Here is a 25081-nt window from a genome sequence, read left to right as displayed (position 1 = left end):
TGTAATCTCTGTCCTGCCTTTTTATTTTTCACTCTATTCGGTCCTGCCTTTTTTTTTTTTTTAGTTTATCCTGACTTTTTTTTTACCTAAATTGTCATCCTGACTTTTTTTTTTTTGCAAGTGTCTCATCCTGCCTTTTTTTTTTACTCAAAATTCCTGTCCTGCCTATTTTTTCAAATTTCATCCTAGCCCCCCCCCCCCCCCCCCATAAAAATCAAATGGTAGCTCCCTTAGTATTTCATCAATGTATATTTGATTTGTTTAATAATACGTTTATAATGTAAATTTTCAATACGATTATCGGTTGTTAAATTAAAATGTCACTCTTTCTTCTTTGGTGGCAGCAGTCGTTGAAATCGTACTGCAAAATCCTAAGTTTTCAAAATTCATCTTTGTATTTATTTTGTTACAAAGTGAACGCTTATGTATGGCGAAATATGATTTGCTAATGTAAAGATATTTTTTTAAATCACTAGAAGGAAATGTTTTCAACGTTAATACTTAAAAGCAAAACAAAATTGAAAAAAAGACAGACGGAATAAAAACAAAATGTTATGCTAATACATTTGAACCTACTTTTTAGTATCAAATATCATTCAATGTCTAGAATACACGAAAACAATACATGCAATAATTCATGCTTTAACTTCATGTGCTGTGAAATATTTTAATTAGTTCAATAATGCTAATATAACGAAACATGTCAATCAAGTGTGCATTTCAACATTTCGAACACTAAAGATATTAAAACGATAAAACTAATACGGGTGAATGTGTTAACATTGTACAAAAACAAACATTGCACAAAAGGAGAGTGGCTATTGGTCCGCACTGTACCGCCCACTGTTCGTGATTGACAGTTATGAATCAATGACATTTAACCACAAGATTTAATGGAAAATATGCCGGTGTAAATACCAGTAATTAATAGGTGATTCTAACAGGTGTTACTGGATACTTTTTTATAGAGAAATTGAAGAAAGAAAAAACCAAAAGAAGAGAACAAGAATGGACAAAGAAGGTAGATACAGTCATTAATAATTAATTTATTTATTTATTCCCTTGTCTTAATTTTATTGACTCTTTTCATACTCTTTTAGATTTGTATTTATATTTAATCTGTTTTTATACATATGTTCGTTTTGTTTATTTTATTTCCACATCCTAATCCTTTCTGCTCTTTTCGTTGGGGGAAATTAAAATAATGGAGAACGGGTTTTTTTTATAACCTTATAGACGAATTATTCATTTACAATTTATGTCGTTTAGTGGAAAATTAAGTGAAAAAGTATTAAATTGTATCAATTAAATTTTAATATTTAATTTTCACTAATTTATATATAAAAGAGTAAGGATTGCAGCATATTAAAATCAAAAATTATGTAAATCATTAGTATTTTTATGTTTTATTCTTGTTCTCTATAACTTTTTATTTTTCTCAACAACGCTTGTTGCAGTAATTTCAAAAAGTATAAAGTTTGGTAAAAATTTACACAAATAAAATTAACACCAAAGTTGAAACTTGACATTAAATACTTAAAAAATACAAATTTACTTCTTTAAAACATTATTGATATTTGAATAATTGAGACCATAGATTTGTAACTTTTCTGGCCACTTGAAATTCTTCAAATATCTTCTTTTATCTTAAAAAAAAACTTTAAAAAGAAATGAAAAGTAGTTTGTATATATTAAAAGTTGTCAATTGCATGGCATATATGCATTACGTATTGATATAGATATATACAAATATATAATATATAGATATAAAATATTAGATATATCTCATCACAAAGTTTATACATAAGCAAATATGCTGAAAGTGTAGCTACATGTATGTTTAACATAAGCGCATCGTTGCATTGACCAACCGGGAAATAAATTTGGTATATATCCAGTCAATATCATGACTATTGGCCCTGTAGAAATGGTAACATTCCACTTCAATTTGAAGACGGTCTTACTTACATTCTTGTATGTAGGTATATATCCGTCTGTTATGCAAGTGAGAGGTTAAGCTAGCTAAAAAAAATAGGTTTAATCCACCATTTTCAACATAAATAAGGAATATGACAGTTGTTATTCATTCGGAAATGTGTTTTAGCATTTGATTTTCCCATTCGATATTAAGGGACTTTCCGTTTTAAATTTTCCTCAGAGTGCGGTATTTTTGTGATATTAATTTGTACTTGACAAAGAGTTATATTGTTCTCCTAAATTTTTACACATTTAATTAAATGAAAGATTAGATAATAAACACTCATTGTAATATATATTGTCTTTTTCGATAATGTAAGTTAAAAATCGAAAAGAAAAGTGTTTAACATTTTCAACTATCCACTAGAGTCTAAATTATGTGGATGTAAGCTAAATTTAGTCACCTTACGGGCTTCACCAATGCGCAAAACCAATATCATATAGTCCTACAGCTATAAAAGACCCCGATATTAAAAAATGTACAACAAAAGTTAGATGCAAATTTATACCTTAGACTGCAAATTGCGTATAACAATTGAATAAGCAATTTCTAAACAAATAAAATGTAACATACAACACTTCGTAATACTGTCAGTAACATATAGATGTGATGGACCTTATGTATACACAGTAAACGAGTCCGGCCACTTTCTACAGTCCATTTGCCTTTATCAAAGTAGAGGAAGAATTCATAAGTTTATGAATATATAGCACGTGACAGCAACCTAAAAATCATGAATTAGCTTTAGAAGTGTTCTTTCAGCATATGATTTTCTTGTCGAGTTTCTTTAAAATACACGCATTATTATGCTTCAATTGTATGCAATAAATTATTGATAATCTTAATACTGTTGATAACGTTGAGTACTTTGTTGTTTAACTTACAACGGAGTCATTCTTTACTTCATATACAAATTTAAATAGTTATTAAAGTGGAAACAAAACACCATTTTTTTGCTAATAATTGTATTTAGTAAACTACCCTTTTTTCATTATAATCACAACTACTGTTGGTAATTACACGTAATTTCTGAACTCAAGAAGCTGAAGAAAATTTGTGTACAAACGAATACATACATATGTACGAATATTGGATGAAATTCGCGGTGTTATCCGTGTTGAACATGCAGTATATGTTTTCTGTAGCACCCGAAGTGTAGTATTGCTCAATGATTCTGCAATATTTGTATTGACTCTTAAGAAGTCTTTTAGTGACTATACAATAGCTTTATTTGTCCAGGTTTAAGTTTGCGCTCAGGTTTTTTTTTTTTTTTTTTTTTTTTAAATTTATAGTGAAATATAATACATTTGCCTTTGTTGTCGTGACACAAAAAGATTCATAGATTCATAGATTTCTAAGTGGGATTTTTGTACACTTTAATATAAGCTTCTTTTAAAATTGTTTTCTCCTGATCTTTAGCGTGGTGTGAGGACTTAGTTCGCTATTGGAATTTACCCTTTTCTAGAGAATCGTCACTGCAGTCGAAATTGGATCTGGAGGGGATCTAAACATTTTAAAAAGGGTTCAATAACAATAGGGGATATGCTTGCAATTTTATATTTTTTGTCGATTTGTACACTATATTACAGTAATCTAAAGAAAAGGGGTACAATCTATCTTTCTGACAATGCCAATACTGACTTATTAAAATTGATATTTTTTAATATAAATATCGTACCATTTACTGCATCATCGCGTGATATCGTCCTATACATATGATCGATGTAATTGATTCGATAGATGCATGATCACTTGTATGCTATTTTAGTTAATTGTATTAGTATAATAAAAATAAAATATGCACAATCATTCACGGATTTCATAGTCGGCCAATAAATAAGCAGAAGTCTCTCATATCGTATTGCATCATGGGTACATTTTCCAGGTATCTATCTGTCGGTTTGTTTACCTCTTAAGACATTCGCTTTCAAAAACTGCACCGAATCACATCAACCTTATTAAACTTATATTTCACGAAGTTTTCAGCCGTTTTGTTACTGAATGAAAAGACTTTATTGACTAATTTTGTAATCTTCTCAAGTTTAAATGAGAATAGAGTCCCACTAGAGAAGATTCCCGCCCTCACTATTGATAGTCTGCTGGGAAGAAAAAGTGGTCGTCATAAGGTTGAAATTGTCAATATAAATGTTTTGACAGATCCGAATCATCTGTATTAATTGATATTTTTTAGTTTCGTAAAAAAACTCAATTTGAGTATGCATTGAATTGTTCATGAATTAAATTTCATTACATGTCAATCGATGAAGATACATGTACATTAATTTACATAGGATTGCCAATGAAAGTTTTGAAACTTTTTTACACGTCATTTATTGATTGTTTTTACTAAATGAGATTGCAATAAAATGATTTAATAAAATTGAGAGTGGAAAAAGGGATGTGTCAAAGAGGCAACAACCAGACCAAAGAGCGGAAAACAGCCGAAGGCTACCAAACACTATTTAATATTAATGACAATTTTACTGTATTCATTTTGCTTACAGAACTTGGTCAAGGATTTCAATGTGCACATTTGGTCGTACAATGAATTGTTATTCGTGAGCTGTTTGCATATACTAATTTATTTTTGATATGCCCTCTATATACTTCATTATTCAGTTGATTCGTTGTCCATTTGTTATTCATGTATAGTTATTCATTTGATATCCGTGTACCGTTATTCATTATTCATGTACAGTTATTCATTATTCGTGTACAGTTATAATTCATTATTCATATACAATTATTCATTTAATATCAGTGTGGTTATTCATTATTCGTGTACACTGATTCGTTATTATTCATGTACGGTGATTACTCATTTGATATTCATATACAGCGATTCATTATTCATTTGTAGCCTGTATTAGAATCTCACATAAAAGCAAAGTACGTGACGTACTGTTTACTAAAATATAAGGATCAAAAGGAGAAACAAAGACGCATGTCAAAAAGATTTTCATTTGAAAATTTTGTGGCAAATAAAACAAACACCAATATTACTAACAAACATACATAAATGACAATACAAGCATGTGTAATTAAACAAACTTAAAATAATAGTTCATAACTCAATTACGAATTCCCCCAACCTTTAAAAACGACTGTTTAGTATAGGTCTAAACCTTTGTATGGGTTGTCTTGATTGGCAGCTAATATCTTCATGATTTAAGGAATATAATTATATTCCGTCTACACTCTTATTCAAGGAAAACAATATAGATGTGTTACATGTAGCAATACAGCTGTACATATTCTAAATATCAACCAATTATATCAACTAAACATCAATTTCATATACAAGTTTACAAGTTTACCGATGTTAACACTTACGTGTGTAATGAGCAAATATGCATGTTGAGAGGGTATTAAGATATTCAATGAGTAGTAGATGTATTAGCAAATTGTAATGCAGGGAATCTTTTTTTAAATATATATTGAAAGAGGTGTAGTACATTGAGTAAAAATGCATGTTGAGAGGCTATTGAGATATCCAATGGGTAGAAAATGTATTCTAAAAATTTAATGCAGGGAATCTGGAATGAAGTGTAATCTTGGACAATTGTAAACTATTTATGTTTGACCAGAGTCGGATTTAGGGGGGGGCAGGGGTCCCGGGCCCCCCCTTTTTGGGAAAAAATTTGGTTGCTTATATATAGGGAATCATTGAAGCGTGACTGGAGCGGGCCCCCTCTTAGGTCAGTCAGTGGGCCCCCACTTATGTAAATTTCTGGATCCGCCACTGTTGACAGACCGTATTACCAGACTCCGAGTTACTGGTATGCATAGTCCGTGAAATCTTCTAAGCCAACTATCATTCAGGCAATCGTTTAGGTAGAAAGATGCAGTCCTCTGTTCTTCCATCAATTGGTAAATCTCTGTTTAAATATAGGTATTTGACAAAACATTATTTGCGAGAACACTCAAACTGCAATTAAACTTAAGTTCTTAACTGGATACGGTTGGTGGTTTTTTTCATCAGTTTCTTTTAATTTTAAATAGTTCAGTAAGTTTTTTTTTTTGTATTTGTCTTTTAATTTATTGAAGGACATGCCTTTTTGCATCATTTTGATTTTCATAAAAGGGAACATTTTATTTTTCCAGTCTTAGTTTTTTGTTTCGTATTGAAACAAACATAAAATTGTGTATGAAAATGGGAATGCATTGTATGTCAAAGAGACAACAACCCGACCAAAGAGCAGACCATAAGATTCAGTAGTCGTTTAGGATAATTGAAAATTTTAAGTGATAACGAATTAGGAAATAACTTTTAAACTTGATAATCGAAAACGTTTAATCAGTCTAGACTTTAAGAGGTGAATTTATCTGACTTTTTACGGAAGGTTTCTCTTATCGAACAACAAATCAAAGTAAATATGTCATTAAAGTTGATGTGGAAATAATTGATAAGTTTATGAAATTTAAATAAATAATTATAAATGTAAATAATTTAACTTTCCAGTTATCGGTGGAATTTGTGTAAGCATAAAGATATGTTGTGTGCTAAGTTATAAAGGATATATACTGTGCAGAGCCGTATAAAAGCAGATCCCAAAATTTATTTTTCTCTCATCTAGGTATAGAAGTCACCCCATAGAATAGAGTCCCTTATTTGTCTGGGTTTAATAACCACCAACCATCTTAAAGGGTTTCATTCTTGCCTATGTTTTGCATAAATAGGTCTATAAGATAAAATAATGCTCCTCTGATTAACTGGTTAAAATGAAACCACCAAATTCTGACCCTTTGCCTTAAAAAATCCCCTTCAATCACGTTGTATTTTTTTTTTTCTCTGGAAGAGAAAAGTAACTTAAAAATACTAAATTAAATCCATTATATAGATCAATATTGCCTGGAGTAGTTGGAACCTGAATTTCTGGATGATTTCTTAGTTTTTCGGCAATGGGAAATTTGTATACAAAAAAATGTTATTTTACAGTAGAAATAGTTTTAAAAATGAAGCTGCACAGCAACATTTTACGTTAAAACTAATTTACTTTATGGATCCCTGTATGAATTTTTTATGTGAAACAGTATATTTTTTTTCATATTTTGTGAATACAATTTAGCCAAACATATATTGAACACGTATTTTTCATCAGTACACTGGTCCAGTCATGTCCATCTGTCAGGATTTTTTTTATAATAAAATACAATAACTCTGGAAAAAACTATGAGTGGTCAGTTTTGGGGGTCAAACTGACCATTCCATCACCTGCTTTGGTCAAATGTTCTGATTTATGAATTATGGTAATTGGCAGTGGTCATCTGATATTGTTTTTGACGCTAGACAATGGACACTCTAAAATCTTTTTGCAAATGCCAATCGCTTAAAAAAAGAAGACTGACCACAGATGACCGATGGCATGTCCGAGACTTATGATTAGGTCATGGGAAGGGTCAATTTCGCCACGAGTGACCAATGGCCGAAGGATAAATTGAAAAGATAGCAATTAGATATTTGAATAAAGACATGCATTTCAAACATTAAAAATAATGGACGCAGAGGCTTATGAAAAACACATAATAAAGAAAAATATTTTGATTTGTCAAGAGTTGAAAAGTGCATTGTGTTTATGGGCAACAAAACGTTTGATTTTCGAATTATTTTCAATTCTTGACTTTAATGGTAAAACAGGTATTATTTCGTAAAAAAAACCAATGAAATAAATAGACTCATTACATGAATAAAATGAAGATTTCAATTTAATATAGCATTATAAAAACAAAACATAAATTAGATATGAAAATTGTGAATAAATCAAAATATTATTAAAGAAACACGCTTTAAATGTATGTGTATGTAAAACATATCTTAAATAACCAGCCATTTGTTTTATCGAATGCAAGCTCGGAAAATACTTAAATACTATGTTAGTTTTTAAAAAAAGTTTTAAGAAAATGACCGCTATCATATTTATGCACATGTATTTCAAAAAAAGTTAATGATTAGCTATCCTTTCAATCAGATTTATTTTAGTAAGCCAAAAAAACTTTTAAAACACAGTAAAAAAAAGTTGTTTATGACCGCCATTTGTATGTCAAAAATTGTCAATAAGCAGCCATTATTTCAATCTGTTTCAATTTTAGTAAGCCAAAAATACTTTTAAAATACAGTAAAAAAAAAGTCAAGTTAATGACCGCCATGATACAAATCTACATGTATGTCAAAAATCTACAGTAATCAGCCATCATTACAATCTGTTTTATCGCAAGGAAGCATAAGAAATATTATAATTCAGTCCAACATAATTTCCTTTCCACAAGGGCCACTTGTGAATTTATTTCAAGTGAGGATAATGTAACAAGTATACAACTTTCGAAACACTTTACCCAAACAGAATAAGCTTCTGTGCACTATCCCATCGCATAAAGAAGGAAGACAGTCTATTGTCTTAAGAAAAATCTTAAGTTTTCGTTGAATCTGTCCCCAATGTAAGGAAAACGAAAGCTTAATTACTCACTGATAAGATTAAGACAAAATGAAACAAGACATGTTTTGTACTAATACTTCTAATACCTCTTGATTTTTTGATGAGAGAAGAGAAAGCTTTCTATTTTTACGAAAAAGAATTGAAATCCCTTCCTTGTCATACTAATAAGGAGAGAAAGTATGACTATATTTTTCCAAAATAATTTCAAATTCGCTTCCTTATTATCTTATTAACATTTTAACAAGATTAATAAATTCTGACGTATGATTTTAAAAGACGATATCCCGTCCGATTGTTCCTTCATATAAAAATATCGCTTTAGATTTTTATTTATCTTTCTCCATGCACTTCATTCTGTCAATATAGTGGTGTATAGACTCGTAAGTAAAACGTATGTTATTGCTTTATTTGCCAACGCATTACTTCTTTTTCTATTTTTTCCCAGATTTTCAAAATGCGCTATTTATTAATGTTTCACGTAGACTTGTCATTTTGCTTTTTTGTCTTGTTGATGTCAATTGTTTAAGGTGGTACCTAACACTACAGGGAGATAACTCTGTTAAGTCAGCTAAACGTTTTAATTACGTTGTGTTGTAAAAGGAATATTAAGCTTCTCAATGATCAAAATTGGCGTTATCAAATTGCTATATCACCAGTGTAATTTTTTTGACAAAACGGTTGGTTCAATTTTTTTTTAATTTTTATATTTTTGTTAAAGTGTCAAAGTATTAGTGTCAAAGTAAATACTTTGACACTTTGACAAAATTTTATGAAAATTAAACGAGCCAAATTAATTTTAGTAAAAGTGTTGGATACCACCTTAAGAGGGGCTTTGGAAACGATGTAACATTCTACTTGGTCATTATAGTTATTCAACATAAAGATAAAAAAAAAAAAGATACGTACGCCTTGCCGGTCAGTTAGAGGTATACCTGAAAAAGGAGTTTTAAAAAATATAACACTAGTCTTACCAATATATTTTTTATATTATGCTATACGTTATACCTGGGTGATATCGTTACACCATTTCGTTTTATAAACTTGTAATTATCTTTTACTGGTCATCTTTATGTGTTCCTCTGGTCTATATTTAGGCTGTACACCAGTAGAACTATCTGCTACGGTACATGTATGTCATGGTACATAATGCCACGATGATACTTGGGATGGGACATCCAATTACCAAATCGTGATAATAAAATCATATCAAAACTTGTGTTTGACAAAGTACCTAATTAGTGATATAATCTTGACTTAACAGACAATGAACTATAATAGTTGATCTCATTTCTAAAGTAGTTCAATACGATGTCCTTAAAATAGTACTTTTATGTGGGTCATGAAAGGACACTGCGACTTTTGTATATTCGTCTAGACTCGTATAACAATTTTATCACATGTATTAATTGTAAAACGAATAGACATACAGCAAGATATTGTGGTAACCAATTATGATTTGTTCGTTTTGCAAATTCTAATTTCAACTTCTGTTTTACCTTTTTGTACTAAAACTTATGTTTTTACTTTCGTAAATTTGAAAAATTATCAAAATGGAATAGCAGTATATCAAAAATTGTTGGTTTTCACTTATCAGAAACACTTTAAGATAGTTAATACCAGCTGCAAATTTAGGGGGAAAGGGTCCAAGGTAACTCTTAGGGAGCTACATATAGCTTTTTACATGTCCCACTTCAAACGTTGACTAGTTTGATTCTTCCCCCTTGTTCAAAATCTGGATCCGCATCTGAAAGTAGGAATTAATATACCTTTGGTTGGCTGTTTTTCACAATAGTTATCTGTATATCGGGAGTTTTTGGTTGCTGCTGGTTGGCGTTGTCCAATCATTATATTTTCCTATAGTGTTGTGGACTTGTTTGTCTTTTAGGTTGATATTGCTCGACTTATGATAATCTTCGGTCTCTTTTTATTTAAAATGACAGCCTGATTGACTTTGAATCGGACAATGAACTTTCAATGGTAGATTTATACAACTTGTATCAATCAGTAACTTAAACGAAAAGGGGTCGCCGTGATATAGTCTTTTTGTACTGAGACGGCGTAAAGCAATCCCAAATCAATCAATCAACGCTGTAATAGTCCCCATTACCAAAATTCCAGACAATGACTAATTTTCGTTATTTTTTTTAAGTATAAATAGCTTTAATGTCCTCTATTAAATAAAAAAAATGACGAAATAGCAAACGTATGATAATTCAAATTGCATTCTTGCAGGTGTTGAAATATGTTTGGAAATAGTTGTTTGTATATATGCATAAAACATGTATACAAGATAGTATTGTCATCTACAACAAGAAAATGATGATAGAATTCCATCGTTTATTTATTTGTAAATATTATTTTAATATTTTTACAATTGCATAATCTCACTGACAAATGTGTTCTTTCACAAATTCAAACATCCCTCGTTTAAAAATAATTTTGACAAGATATTTGAAAATCATTAAAGAACGTTTAAAATAAATTTATTTATACAGGACATGTAATAAATTTGAAATATAAAAGATAGTTTTTTTTATACTTAAGATTTAATGATAGTACAAGATTCTGATTCCCACTCCAATTTCTCGTTACGAAATTTTTGAAAGTACAGTCAGAACAGATTACATAGATAAGTACATCAATGTGAGTTTCTTTATTCATCTGAAAATAACAAAATATATAACTCTTTTCCCTAATGTGAGAAAACAACTTGTCTGAATATCTTTTGAATATAATAACAAAATACATTTTAAACTTTGCTTTGTTGCTCTACACTAAATGCATGCATCTTTTTTTTTTTATTTCAGTTTATGCTTTAGTTTAAAAAAATGTACGTTGTCATACATGTACACACGTCTGGGCCTTTTCTTTTATCATGTTAAAAAAGTGAATTATTTCGGACCTAAACTCGAAATTCTCGATTGTACTATAAAATCTTTTTTATGTGCTTTAATATAAAAGTACAGATGAACATAACATTGTAAAATTTAAGGACAACTGAAGATGAAATGTTTATTGTCCTCTTCAAGCATCTACTTGACGGTTTTCGTCATTTACACATGTTTGAGATCATCTTATCTCCTATCGATCGTTACCTAAAGGAAGATATATTATTTTATTGGCCAAAGGCCCATCTGCCAAAAGCCCACATAAGACAACGGTAAAATATCTGTACTGTTTACCTTCAATTTTACATCAACGTTCAATTGGCTCATCGAGAGCTTCTTTATTATTGCTAGGAGAAAGGCTTATCTTTATGACTGTCATATGATTCTGAAGTGCCGGACAAGTTTGATCTTTTATTTGATATCGCCATATTGTGTATTGTTATAGGCGGGAACGTGAAGAAACTTTATAAGTCAGTACTTTTAGTTGGCACAAGTACATAAATCTTATTCCTTAAAGGTTTTTTTTTCAGAATAGGTTTCATTGTCATTTTTAAAACTTGGAACGAGTACATTAAACTAAGTGCTCTAAGAATTGGATAAAAAAATCTGAAAAGGGTGAACAATTTTGTTTGGATGGTATGGTCCAACTTTTTAACTTTCAAAGGTGAATACTAAGAAGCTTACAGAAGGTGGCAAATATGCTAGTTATTGATTTATGACTTGCATTTAACTTTTTCCGAAAGTAAGGAAGTATATTGGACTGGCCTGTCATATACATGCACGTGCGAGGTTAGAAACGTAAAACGCTTTCAGTCACATGATAGTCTTTGTGAAATTCCTATGCAAATTCAGGAGATTTAATGAACGATAATCAGCCTGCTACATCTATAAGGCTTTGCGGTCATCATTTGAAAACTTTCGAGCACGATTTTCGTACCCAGACTCGAAAATCAACCAATCAGAATACTGCATGGAATTACTGTTTCGAGCACTTATTTTGTACTCCAAGTTCTGAGTAAAGTTTTATGACCGAGCACACTGGAAGCACTTTCAGACCAGACTTCCACTCATATTAGGAGTAGTAAAAAGTTTGGAAACGTGAGGGAACTTCCAATCTAATGTTGGAGAATTGTTCTTCCTTTCTTCTATTTTCTCATTAATGAACATTTGAATTATAAAACCAGACCCATAAGAAAACGGAATAAAATGATATTAAAAAGAAGGTTTATGGCATATTCATGCAAAGGATAATCAAAGTTTAAAACATTTACTGTTAATATTATTTCAGAATAAATTAGAAAACACGTGCAATGTCACCCCACGACACATTCTTTTTTTTTAGTTTTACGATGTTATATATACAGTTTTGCCTTAAAATGGCGATTTTTGTAAATGCAGCTGCATATTAAAATCTATCTTTATTTTTATTTATTTTCAGGTCGTTCTATTAGATGTGAACACTGTAACGTTGAGGTGACTTCTATTGAAGAATTCAAAATGCACAAATATAACTGCAAAATGAACCAAGAATCGGAAGACAACACAACAGATCGTAAAAGAAACAGCGAAAGGTATTGTTATTTAATTATCATTAATCTATCATTAAATTTTCTTTGATTTCTTTAGCATGTCAGTAAGTATCTCTGATTTTTATTTGAAAGATTTTTAGTTATTGAAAATAATTGCACTATGTACAATTTGGGAATTTTATATGAGTGCCATATTCCTTCCTGATTATTTTAAAATTGATTTTTAACACGGATATTAAAGTTCGAAATGCGAAACATAAAAGTCGGGTCATCATTTGCAAACGAAGACAATAATTCAAAAACAAATACGGGCGAGCCATGATGATTTCGCGCTTAAAGCAATCAGTGCAGTTTTATGCAGGTGTTCAAGACATGCTGTTGTTTGGAAAATACGTACCAAAATGTTTTTAATGTCCTCAAATAATGTTTGATGAGTATTATTTATTGCAAATACACTAAAACATCTCATTGATATTACACAGTTATATAACATCATAATACTGAAAGATAGAACTTTAATCTGTGAAGATTTTGAATGTCATAAATTAGACTTCTGAGGGTGCATAAAATATTCAAATCAGATCCTTAGCAAACACTTAATAAGAAATAATTTCTGGTCCTCTTTTTATCTTGTTTGTCGTTTGACAACAAGGTGTAAGAATGGTTTATGGTTTTACCCATCTCCTTTAAGTGTTCTATAGTCTTCGGGAACTTCAAAAAAAGTTCCCTTTTAATTCTTTTTTTTTTTTAATTTACAATACCATCCAGTAATCTATAGATGTTGAAAATTAGTTGTGTTATTTATAACGACCATGTTAATAACTGCTTCAGAAAACAACGCTTGCCCGTTCGTTCAAAGAACAAATAAACAAAGGATATATTGAAAAAATATCTATATATTTTGGACCTTTGATATCATACCTATTGCACTTAGCATTTATACTAAGACAGACTTTGCTTAATATCCGGAAATTTGTATCCGCATTAGCTTATATGCAAGCTTCTTCCAATGGGATCTGCATTTTATTTCTCGGCGGTTATGAAAGGCAGTTTGGAAGTAAATACATGATTAAAAATATATAATAAAGGAAAATAACGCCCGAACAACAGCAAAAAAAATACAGACAATAGATTTATTATTAAAATTCCATAACGCAACCTTGCAAGAAGGCAAAAATAATCTTCAAGATTCCTTGAATAATCATTCAAAACCAAGAACTTTCACCCACCCCACTAAATATTTAAGATATACTTTTAGGAGTTAATGAATAAGATTTTTGAAGAAATTCTAAATCCAAAACTTACCCCCACCCCACTAAAAATTTCAAAAAGTCTTTTAGGAGTTAATGAATAAGTTTATATAAAAAGCGCCGTGTCATTCTTACGAATTTATGATAGGACTGATAAAATTTCTATTTGATCTGTTGACACACTGAGGACAATATAAACGCATGACACTAAACGTCTGATAAAACGCAAAAGTGATCTGCACTCGGTGAATCAGATATCATATATAATTTGTTCGATCTTTGGGGAGCTTGAAAGGAAATCGCAAGATTTTTTTACCACGAAAAATATGTCTTCGAACAGATATCAATGTCAAAAACTGTAATTAAAGATTTTTAAATGTGTTCAAGTTTGACAAAATATTTAAACAATCTTTATAAGATTAACAAATTTTCAATATTTCTTTTTTTCGGAAAGTTCTTGTGGGAAGTCAAATCGAACAAAAAGACAAATACATTTGATTTTTATCAGGAATATACATCATGATGGGCTTATAATCCGGGGTCAAATAAATGCTTGTGAATCTATTATCTAATCATCAAATGAAAACGTAAGGGAGATCATGATTTCTAGTTCAATATCTTATTTGACAATACGAGAAATTGACACTGTCGTATTTGAATTGACATTCTTTAAAAGAAAATGACATTCTTTTGGAATTAAAATTAGATATGTCTGATTAGTTTTGTCTCGTGACAGTTAAATATATGACATTTGAATTAAATAAAACATTTGCCTATGGGTTTTTAAGTACACTGCACATCAGTCCACAGCGCAGTACTCAGCGCATGATCTCTTCATTATCTGTAAATGGAATGCATTTTTCTGTTATTAATATTAATATATTTGATTCCCACTAAAAATATATGCAGGTCATTAAGAGTAATCGGAAGTGTGGAATATGTAAAACAGAGCCCTGACTACCGAGTGGTCTGCTTTACTGGTCGAGAAATACCAGTTCAGTTAGATATGACATTTTTTAAATCATTATCTTATATGCACTCGAATTGCTTCATGTTGTTATTTAGTGTTGAAACAAAATCATATATTATATAATATGGTAAAATTATGCTTAAATAGACAATGCCAACACATTTTTAATTTATAGAAATGGAAAGGGGATTTTTGTTTTGTCCGATGGGTCGCGATTATATTTAAAATCAGAATATTTTTTTGTTCTTTCAGCGATGATGGAATCGAAAAGCAATGTGATGATTTGCATGATATACATGATATAGATTGTTCAACCAATTGTGATCATTGTCAGCAGGACTTCGATTCAAGAGGCGAAATGATACGTCATCAGGTAAATTGGGTTTTTCGTATTTCAAATATTTTTTTTACTACAGTAGCACAAGTGCAACAAGATTTGCTTACCCTGCCTTAGTACTTCAGATCATCACCGTTTTAAATGTAGTTCGTGTTGCTAAGTCTCAAGTACACTTAAGTGTATACTAGTATTTGGTAATCTATGGACTTCTCACAGCCGATAGCAACACGTAGAGTCTGCTTTCTGGCTGTGTTGGATCTAATGATACATGCTCACGTCCAGTCGGAACTGGGACGTTGAAAATCACAGACGTTCCACATTCTTTGCACCTTAATGGACCCATTTTACGACAACTATTTTTGTGTTTCGTTTAAGGTGGTATGCAGTTTTAGCTGATTCTTATCAAGCATAACTTTCTAATGGAGATCTCCCGCCTTTCATTTCAGTTGATCCATGTTACAGCCCCTACAAGTTGGATTGGTTGTTAACTTGTTCTAGCTCGGAATGTGAACGAAACATTCGCCACTGAACGTTAGGTAAACAACAAGCAATTAACCAATCAGAACACATACTCTGACGATGATAAATAACAAAAAAACATATAATACTATGCAGATGTACAGACACATATGTATCCCTATTTCAAATATGATTTTGACTTTTTCAGATTTCCCACTTGACGATGAGAAAATACGGATGTGAGAACTGCGATAAAATTTTTACAGATCCAAGCAATCTCCAACGTCACATCCGGTCACAACATGTCGGTGCAAGATGCCATACATGTACAGACTGTGGAAAAACATTTGCAACTTCTAGTGGATTGAAACAACATCAGCATATACATAGCACTATTAAACCTTTCCAGTGTGAAGTTTGTTTTAAAGCATACACGCAATTTTCTAACTTGTGTCGTCATAAGAGGATGCATGCTGATTGTAGACAGCAAATCAAATGCAAAGACTGTCATCAGTTATTTTCTACGGTGACGTCACTGAGTAAACACAAACGATTCTGCGAGGGAGCCTTACGGAGTGGACTTAATATTGGAATGAGTCGAGAGCCATATCATCGAATGGGAACTTCCGATATGTTAACTCCACACGTGCAAACTAATCCGCTGGCAATGCTTCGGTCTCATTTTCCATATTATCCACATCTTCAAGGGATGTCTCAACTATTTCCAAACCCGTCATGTTCTCCTCTTCATCGATATGGCCTTCCATTTCCACAAGACATGCCGAATCCTCAGAAATCACCGGTGTCGAATTTATTTACAGCAAATGAGGAACATTTGAAAGTTGGCATGAAACGTGAGAGGAAACATTCGCTTGGTGATTCTCCTTCAAGTTCAATGAGTGATAGAGATAGTTTGACTTCTAATGATGACGAAAGGGATTACCACCTTCCAAAACAGTCAAGGTACGAAGAGAAAAAAGAAGTTCTCATGAACAAATCACCATCTCAACCACATATTTATGTGCCGATCCCTAAGATTCCTACACCGCTTGTTCTTCCAGTTTACAGGTCAGATATGAAAAGCTCCAAAGTTACTTCTTTCAATGAATATCATTCATCTTCATTTGCGAAAGTAGCATCTGATCGAGGACATGACAATCTCCATGGTAACAAGTCTGTAACCGAACAACCTTTGGACCTAACAAGAAAATCAAGCAAACAAATTAAAGACCCGGATTCTAACGTTGAATCAATCAAGAAAACGCATATATTTGGGAGTAGCGACGACCACAGTTCACCCTTTAAAGCTAACATTCAATCGAACTCAAATATGGATACCAAATCACGATTGTTTGAAAAACAGATGCAGCCAAGCCCGTTCAACGATCAAGTTCGGTCATTCCATGACATGTATTTTCCACGATTTCCATTCTTTGGCTCACAGCATCTTCCCTTCAACCCGTTCATTCATCATGTTATTAGACCAGATCTGATAGACAAGCAAATTGCATCAAATCGTTTTAATGAACATTTACAATTTATGACATCTGTAAATAAAATCAAAGAAAGATACTCCTGCAAATTTTGCGGAAAGGTTTTCCCGCGTTCTGCAAACTTGACGCGTCATTTGAGGACCCATACAGGAGAACAACCATATAAGTGTAAATATTGTGAGAGATCCTTCAGTATTTCATCCAATCTTCAAAGACATGTTCGGAATATTCACAATAAAGAAAAACCGTATAGATGCCCCCTCTGCGATAGATGCTTTGGTCAACAAACAAATCTTGACCGTCATTTGAAAAAACACGAAACAGAAGGGCCCATAGTGCATGACTCACCGGATCCGGAAGCCGACGAAAAGCGCGAGCAGGACAATACACAATGGGATATAAAAGAGGAGGAGTTAAATGACAATGACATCTCAGATACAAACTCAATACCATCATCTGTTGAAGATGACCATGACGATGTCATGTTAGAAAGTTGCGAAAAAGATTTGAATGACTCATTAGAAAAGGATCTGGAAAGAACTGACAGGGTGAAAACTGAATTAAATGAAAAAGTTGACGGACCTTTGTTTCCAAGTAGTTTGCTTGTAAATGCAAAATTTGACTTTTCCAAAAGCTTTAGACCAGTGCCATGCTTTACATAACTGTTAGTTATTGAAATATTCGTGTAATTGTGTGCAATTAATTTGTTTTATTATAAAACAGTTGAATGAAATCATAATAATTATATATACAATAGTTCCATTTTTTTCATAAAATTGAACATATTTTCTTTTATGCCAATGTATATTACTAAGTCTAAATGAAGTTATGTTATATTATAATTATTTAAATTGCAATATGTTTTTGAACAAGTTCTCGAACCATGGTGGCAAACACCATAACCTTGTAAATGCTAAAAGACGAATAGTATTAATATTAAAAGTTCTTTATCTAATAAGTCAGCTTGCGCGTGTAAAAATACTTTCTACCACCGCTTGTTCAAAATGTATACTGCTTTCTCCTTTTGGTTTCATATTTTTTATTACTGTACACCAACTTATTTTCGCGAGTAGAAAAATTGACGCGTATATGTATAACTTGGATATTTCTAAATTTTACTACAGCAGGTAAATTAGAAAATCGCGAAATTGAATCTCCGCGAAATGGAATAGAAAGGATTAAACGCGAAAAAAGTATACGCGAAAATAAGATGGTTTACAGTAATTGCATCTTCAGTCGTCTAGTTTTAAAATCATAAAATTTTGCACAAAGATGAGATGTTTTTAAAATAAAATTTGATTTAGTGAAATTGAAATGCTAATGAAAACATTTTTTTCTATAACGTATACATTGCTTATAAAATCAAAACATTAGTTGTGTTCAAAAGTATCTTTAGTAATTATGCATAATGTCTTTACTGAGTTTTATTTTTATCTTTGAATATTTGTTGTATTTTATCTGTTAGTTAGTGCTATACATTCTGGTGCCTAGATATTTGATTTTACTGTCTCTTTAATTTATTATCAATAAAACGTTATAATTTGTTTCAGTGTTTTATGCGTCCATTTGGGAGCGCACCACATCATGGAACGTATCAATTTTGCAGTCATTGAATTTGATTTTTTAGTATATCTCTTGCTTACGAGGAAACATGCTTTCTTGTATTTAATTTTATTTTGCAAAATTTATCTACAAGCGATTTCGGGCAACCATCCCTGAAAATCCTTTTTCAATATGACAAATTTCCATTTGTCCTTTTAGGAACACATGTTATTATCAAAATGACAGGTGCCACATGTGTAGCAGGATATGCTTAACATTCCGAATAACATGAGATCGCCTAAAGTTTTTGGTGTGGTTCGTGTTGCTTAGTCTTTAGTTTTGTATGTTGTGTCTTGTGTTCTTTTATTTGTCTGTTTGTCATTTTAAGCGTTGTCAGTTTATTCCGATCTATGATAGGTATAATAAGATATGGTATATAACGGCACCAGTAGTATACCGCTGTTTGAAATTTATAAGTCGATTGAGAAAAAAAAAACAAATCCGGATTACAAACTAAAACTGAAGGAAACGCATCAAATTTAAGAGGAGAACTTCGACGCAACAGAAACACAACATTAAAATGTAACACACACTGAAACGAACTATAATATAACAATGGCCATTTTCCTGACTTGGTACAGGACATTGTATTTTGACAAATCTTATTTTCGACATTATTATCAAGAAAAAGATGGTGGGTTGAACCTGGTTTTGTGTCATGCCAAACCTCCCGCTTTTGTGGCAATGTTAAATATAACACTAAAATGATAACATTAAATAACAAGACTACAATACAATTATATGGAAGAACATATAGGACAGAGAAACACACGAATAATAGCTAACAAAAGGTACCAAGTTTAAAATTTAATCCGCCAGACGTGCGTTTCGTCGAGTGCCAATGAGATATCTCTCCATTCAAGTCACAATTTATAATATATACCATTATAGGCCAAAGTTCGGTCTTCTACACGGAGCCTTGGCTACCACCGAACAACAAGCTATAAAGGACCCCAAAAATTACTAGTGTAAAACCATTCAAATATGCGTCGGTGGTGGAACAGAACAACATATGAACAAACTAGTTGGAAATGGTTTTTCTGCTCATTATTCCGTTGAACTTTTCTAACTTGACCTTTTACATACCAAAATTCCCAAATAACGTGTCAAAATTGATACAAAACATATAAAAATATATCAATATTTCATTAATATTATAATATATCGTCATACTTATACATGTACATGTACTACTTTGCTGCTGGATGTTAGAAAACACCAATTATTCAATAAAAGCTGAGGTGATGAAAGTAAAGATTGGCAAATAAACTACAATAATGTATTCAGTTTGAAAATTCTACAAAATTACGATTGTCTTCAGATGTCATCTGATATTTGCATAGAAATGTGTGGTATGCGTCACAGCAATCCAACAACACAACAACAAACTCATCGAGAATGCAACACGTGTTCTATAGCAATTCTCGGGTGTTTTACAACATGTTAAAACATACATCAAAGATCAGTCATCAATACCGAACTACAACGAAAAAAAACACGATGAACAACAACTCACAAGGTTCTTGACACGTGATATGAAATTACTCTTGCGATTTGTTTTTACAACGTATCTCTTTGTCCCTATCATATTGCTTTACATATTTTTGATTTTCAAAACCCAGTCCGTGGCGTTGTCAGTTTCTCATCGACTTATTTTAGTTTTAGTTTGAGTTTGAGTATCAATTAGTATCTTCCACCTCTATCTTTCTCTCTCTCTCTTTCTCTCTCTCTTTCTCTCTCTCCAATATTTTTCTGGTGTTTTTGTTCTCACTTTCAGCAACTCAAGATGCTTGAATGGACACTGCAAGCGGCCGTCATACGTACAAAACACATTATTCCATTGACAACATTATATTATCATCACCCGGAGCCGGAATTCGTTTCTAAGTTAATGAAACGTGCCCGATATTATGCTACAGTGCTGATGTGCAATATGTCATCGTCACTGACAAAGAATAGATGCGGCTCCGTATGAGCTATTAGCAACAAAAACTCATTACATTTGATTTAATTCTGTAAATGATGGTTATTTATCATTGACAATACAATTAAATAAATCTGTCTGGTTAACATAATTCATCTTCTATTTTTGACTCATCATTTCACAACAAATAAAAAGACTTTTTCATAACCAATTTACATTGTTTAGCTGATTCGAGAGACAGAGGTTGCGCTGATGGCATCATTAACCCCACCCATTGCAACAGATTATTATCGTTATTCAAAGGAATGGAATTCTGTAATAAAACGTTACATAATTTATCGTATGTCTCCAAAAAGGAGAGAAAAGGTGTTGCAGTATAAAATAGATTTACATTGCACTTAAAAGACATCCAAAACAACTTTGGAATTTTCAAATTTCTGATTTTTCAAATTTTCCTTTAAGTACCTACAGATCTGCAATATCTGATAGATTTTTGAAAGGATTGCGAAACCTCCCAACACAATTAACGTCTTTGGTGCTGATTACATCTGCTTTGCATTGTTGTGTGATCGCGTCAGGTGGGTGCATGACATGTTTCAAAATTCCAACTAGATGCATATTACAGAAAAGTGCACACGGGAATATGTTATTTTGATTTAAAGTATTTTAATCTGAGCGTCCCTGACGAGTCTTGTTTAGACAAAACGCGCGTGTAGCGTATTAAATTATAAGCCTGGTAATTTTGATAACTATTTAAACCACTGGGTCGATGTCACTGCTGGTGGACTTTTCGTCCCCGATGGAATCACCAGTCCAGTAGTCAGCACTTTGGTGTTCACACGAATATCAGTTATATGGTAACTATTTCATAAATTTCTTGTTTACAAAATTATGAATTTTTCGAAATACTAAGAATTTTCTTATCCCAGGCATAAATTATCTTAGCCTTATTTGGCATAACTTTTTGGAATTTTGGGTCCTTAATGCTCTTCAACTTTGATATTATCGGGGACTAACTGTCCCCCAGCATAGAAATTTATCATCAAGTGGTGGTAAACATTAAGGTTACAATCTACTGCACCATATGCGTATTTCAACCTTTTTTGTATCTTGAGTGGTGCTCAAGGCCAAAATATCTGAAAATCCAAAACTTATTCAGCTATTTGTGGGATTCGTGTCGCTAAGCGTTTAGTTGTCTATGTTATGTCTTGTGTACTATTATTTGTCTGTTTGTCTTTTGCTTTTTAGCCATGTCGTTGTCATTTTGTTTGCGATCTATGAGTTCAAATGTCCCCCTAGTATCTCTCGTCCCACCTTTATTCAAAAAATGAAGAGCTTAAAAACCAAAATTGACAAAACATTAAACCAAAACCGATCAAGACATCAGAGAAGCAAACAAAAACTCGATATGACCAAATTATAACCGTCAACAGTGTTTTTCTATTATTGTCACTACTTGAATATGAAATAGCTATGCTATGAGAGAAAACATGACAATTTCTTTCTATAAGTTTGTTTAAATCAAACTCCAAAAGTCTATTGTATTGTTATTTCCAACAATGCACCAGATTCTTAAACTGCGAATTTAAGAATGTGTTGAAAATTTTGCAAAGATGCACTATTTTACAATTGCCAGGACAGTTTTGAAAACAAATCAAGGTTGATCGTATCTTTGAGTCATCACTCAACCTACCAGGAGACTGTATGCTTTAAAATTCGAATGCATATAGCATTACCTGTATATTTGACAAAACAAAATACATTGTCCACTTAGCAAATACCTTTATATATGTTCACAATCAAGGAAAAGAGGGAAACTTGCAGATCATATTACCATGTATCCATTTGAGAGGATGGACTTGTATTCCATAAAACGGAACCTCGTAAAATTCGAAACGGAAAGTCCTAATCACTCATATGCCCTATCATCTACCAACTGAATTAAGTTGTACATATATTTTTGACGTCACAGAATCTCAGTATACAATTGGTCAAATTTAGAACTTGAAAAATTGTGTTTTCATTTTTTTGGGATAAATGCTTCCTAATACTTTTCATACTATGCATACAAAATGAAAAAAAGAAAATGAATGGAATAGATCTAGTACTTTTCATCTCCGGGGATGAAACCTGTTCGTTACAATTAGCAATGCGCAGCCACGTTATTCCATTCCCCAACTGTAGCTGATATATGTATATATACAATTGAAAATCGTGTACAAAGTTATTTTCATACTACTTTTAACTAAATCATATAGAATCAAATATTTTCTATACCCTCAAGTGATCGTTGTCTATGATTACCTGGACATGTCCTTAAATAATCTTTATCTAATTTGTTTATAGAACCACATATACGATCCTTTCACTCATCTATGAGTGTTAAATTGAATGTTTGACTATAACAGCGCTGTTAACCAGCTGTTAAGGTGTAAATTAGCCCTTTTACCTGTATTCTCACCTGACACAAATTACTTTGATGTTTACCTGTTAGGATGATTCATACTGGGATAATAGTGGCACTTATCATTTTATAGCAAAAAGATGATGAGAAGTTGTTTGAAATGACTTTTATTATCAAATCAAAAAGTGAACAAATTAAACGACACCTAAAAGTTTATTAAATTGTTACTTCTATTGTAGTTAAAAGGAGATTTTTCCTTGTCAATCTATTAACGATGCTTTTTAAAAGGATTTGCAATGTATGAGACGTTTCAAAAACGGGATTTGATTTAATGGGACACTTTTAAAGATTTTTAAAGAAATGTCTTGAATTTTTTTTGTGATATTACAATCAGTTAAAATCAATCATGAATTGAATCTTGAAATTTTTAATTTAAAAATTGATTTTGTAATTTTATTTTAAGAAAACACACATGAATCATTAGAATATTTTGAATAACTTTAATTTTAAACAGAAAAATGCTTTGGGAGATACAAAACTAAGTAGTTAATACATGTTATCAATTGTATATCAGATTATAATAATAAAATAACATCGGTATCAAGTTATACTTTTTATTTTCAAATTTAAAAAGTGTTATAAAATACATTCTTTTTATGTATCATGACTATTGACAAAATACATATTTGACATTAAAATGAATGTAAAATGTTGTAAGAAACTTTTCTTTTATCAATAAAAGAGTAAAAACTATCAAGATCCTTCGACATTTAACACCAGGGACTTGTCATTGCTGGTCTTCCCATTTAGATTTAGGAGAAAAGAGGTGTCCACGTTTATGAGTAAGGTAAATGTTGAACGAACTATGACTAATTACAACTGATCAAAATGGATAAAAATTATCAAACTAATCCACATACAGTCGGTTTATCAATATATACCATTTGTATTTCATTATGCTGTCAATTAAGGGAGCTACCATTTGATTTTTAGGGGGGGGGGGGGGCTAGGATGAAAAATTTTGTCCTGCTTTTTTTTTAGTTGTAATCTCTGTCCTGCATTTTTATTTTTTACTCTATTCGGTCCTGCCTTTGTTTTTACTAGTTTATCCTGACTTTTTTTACACAAATTGTCATCCTGCCTTTTTTTTTTAACCAAGTTGCTCATCCTGCATTTTTTTTAATCAAAACTCCTGTCCTGCCTATTTTTTTCAAATTTCCTCCTAGCCCCCCCCCCCCCCCCCCCCCCATAAAAATCAAATGGTAGCTCCCTAACTGTATATCAATTTGGTCATCGTGTTTGCCAAAAGCCAGTTTTTAAATCTTCACTAGAAAATAAATATGTATGTTTTTTAACTTTTTTCTTGAATTTACAACTTAATCTATTACACATTAACTTACATAAATATAGTATGACTTACAAAGCTCCTTTTCTTTAGCTGTTCCCAAAATGATGACATACATAACGTTAATTCCCATTGTCTCATTAGAAATATAATTTAACGTATCAGTTCGTTATATTTTTGGTGTGATTTATGATTTACACAGTATGACATAGTCAGTCAAACCTGTTTCGTGACTGTATTTGATCATTCTGACCAGGGATATTTTTAAGCTTCCAACTATCTATGTTTACTTTCATCAACAGAAGTTTTATTTCAATATTTTTTATTGGAGAATTGTAGGAATATATCATACTTCATCAGTGATTGTCTTATGACAATCTTTTGTGAAGTTTTCTTAATATGTTCACTGCCTGTGTCGACTGAGAACGATAAAAACGTTTACCATAGCCTTATCAGGTCAGGAATGTG

At 31.6% G+C, this 25081-nt stretch overlaps 1 protein-coding gene across 2 annotated transcripts; it reads left to right on the top strand.

Annotated features, from left to right (window-relative positions):
- The first annotated feature begins 892 nt into the window (after positions 1-892).
- Positions 893-18882, top strand: LOC143057793 (MDS1 and EVI1 complex locus protein EVI1-A-like). Of its 2 annotated transcripts, none has more exons than XM_076231201.1 (4): positions 893-1021; positions 12739-12871; positions 15302-15422; positions 16054-18882. In XM_076231201.1, the coding sequence occupies exons 1-4, from the start codon at positions 1009-1011 to the stop codon at positions 17998-18000; spliced, it is 2214 nt and encodes a 737-aa protein (XP_076087316.1). In that variant the 5' UTR covers positions 893-1008; the 3' UTR covers positions 18001-18882. The 2 variants fall into 2 exon arrangements, with proteins under 2 accessions (XP_076087316.1, XP_076087315.1); XM_076231200.1 differs by lacking the exon at positions 893-1021 and adding an exon at positions 11848-11964.
- Positions 18883-25081: the final 6199 nt, after the last annotated feature.

Source organism: Mytilus galloprovincialis, chromosome 13 (assembly GCF_965363235.1).
Source record: "Mytilus galloprovincialis chromosome 13, xbMytGall1.hap1.1, whole genome shotgun sequence".
Classification (NCBI taxonomy): Eukaryota; Metazoa; Mollusca; class Bivalvia; order Mytilida; family Mytilidae; genus Mytilus; species Mytilus galloprovincialis.
The sequence above is the reverse complement of the archived record's forward strand: the minus strand, read 5'-3'. Positions and strand labels throughout refer to the sequence as shown.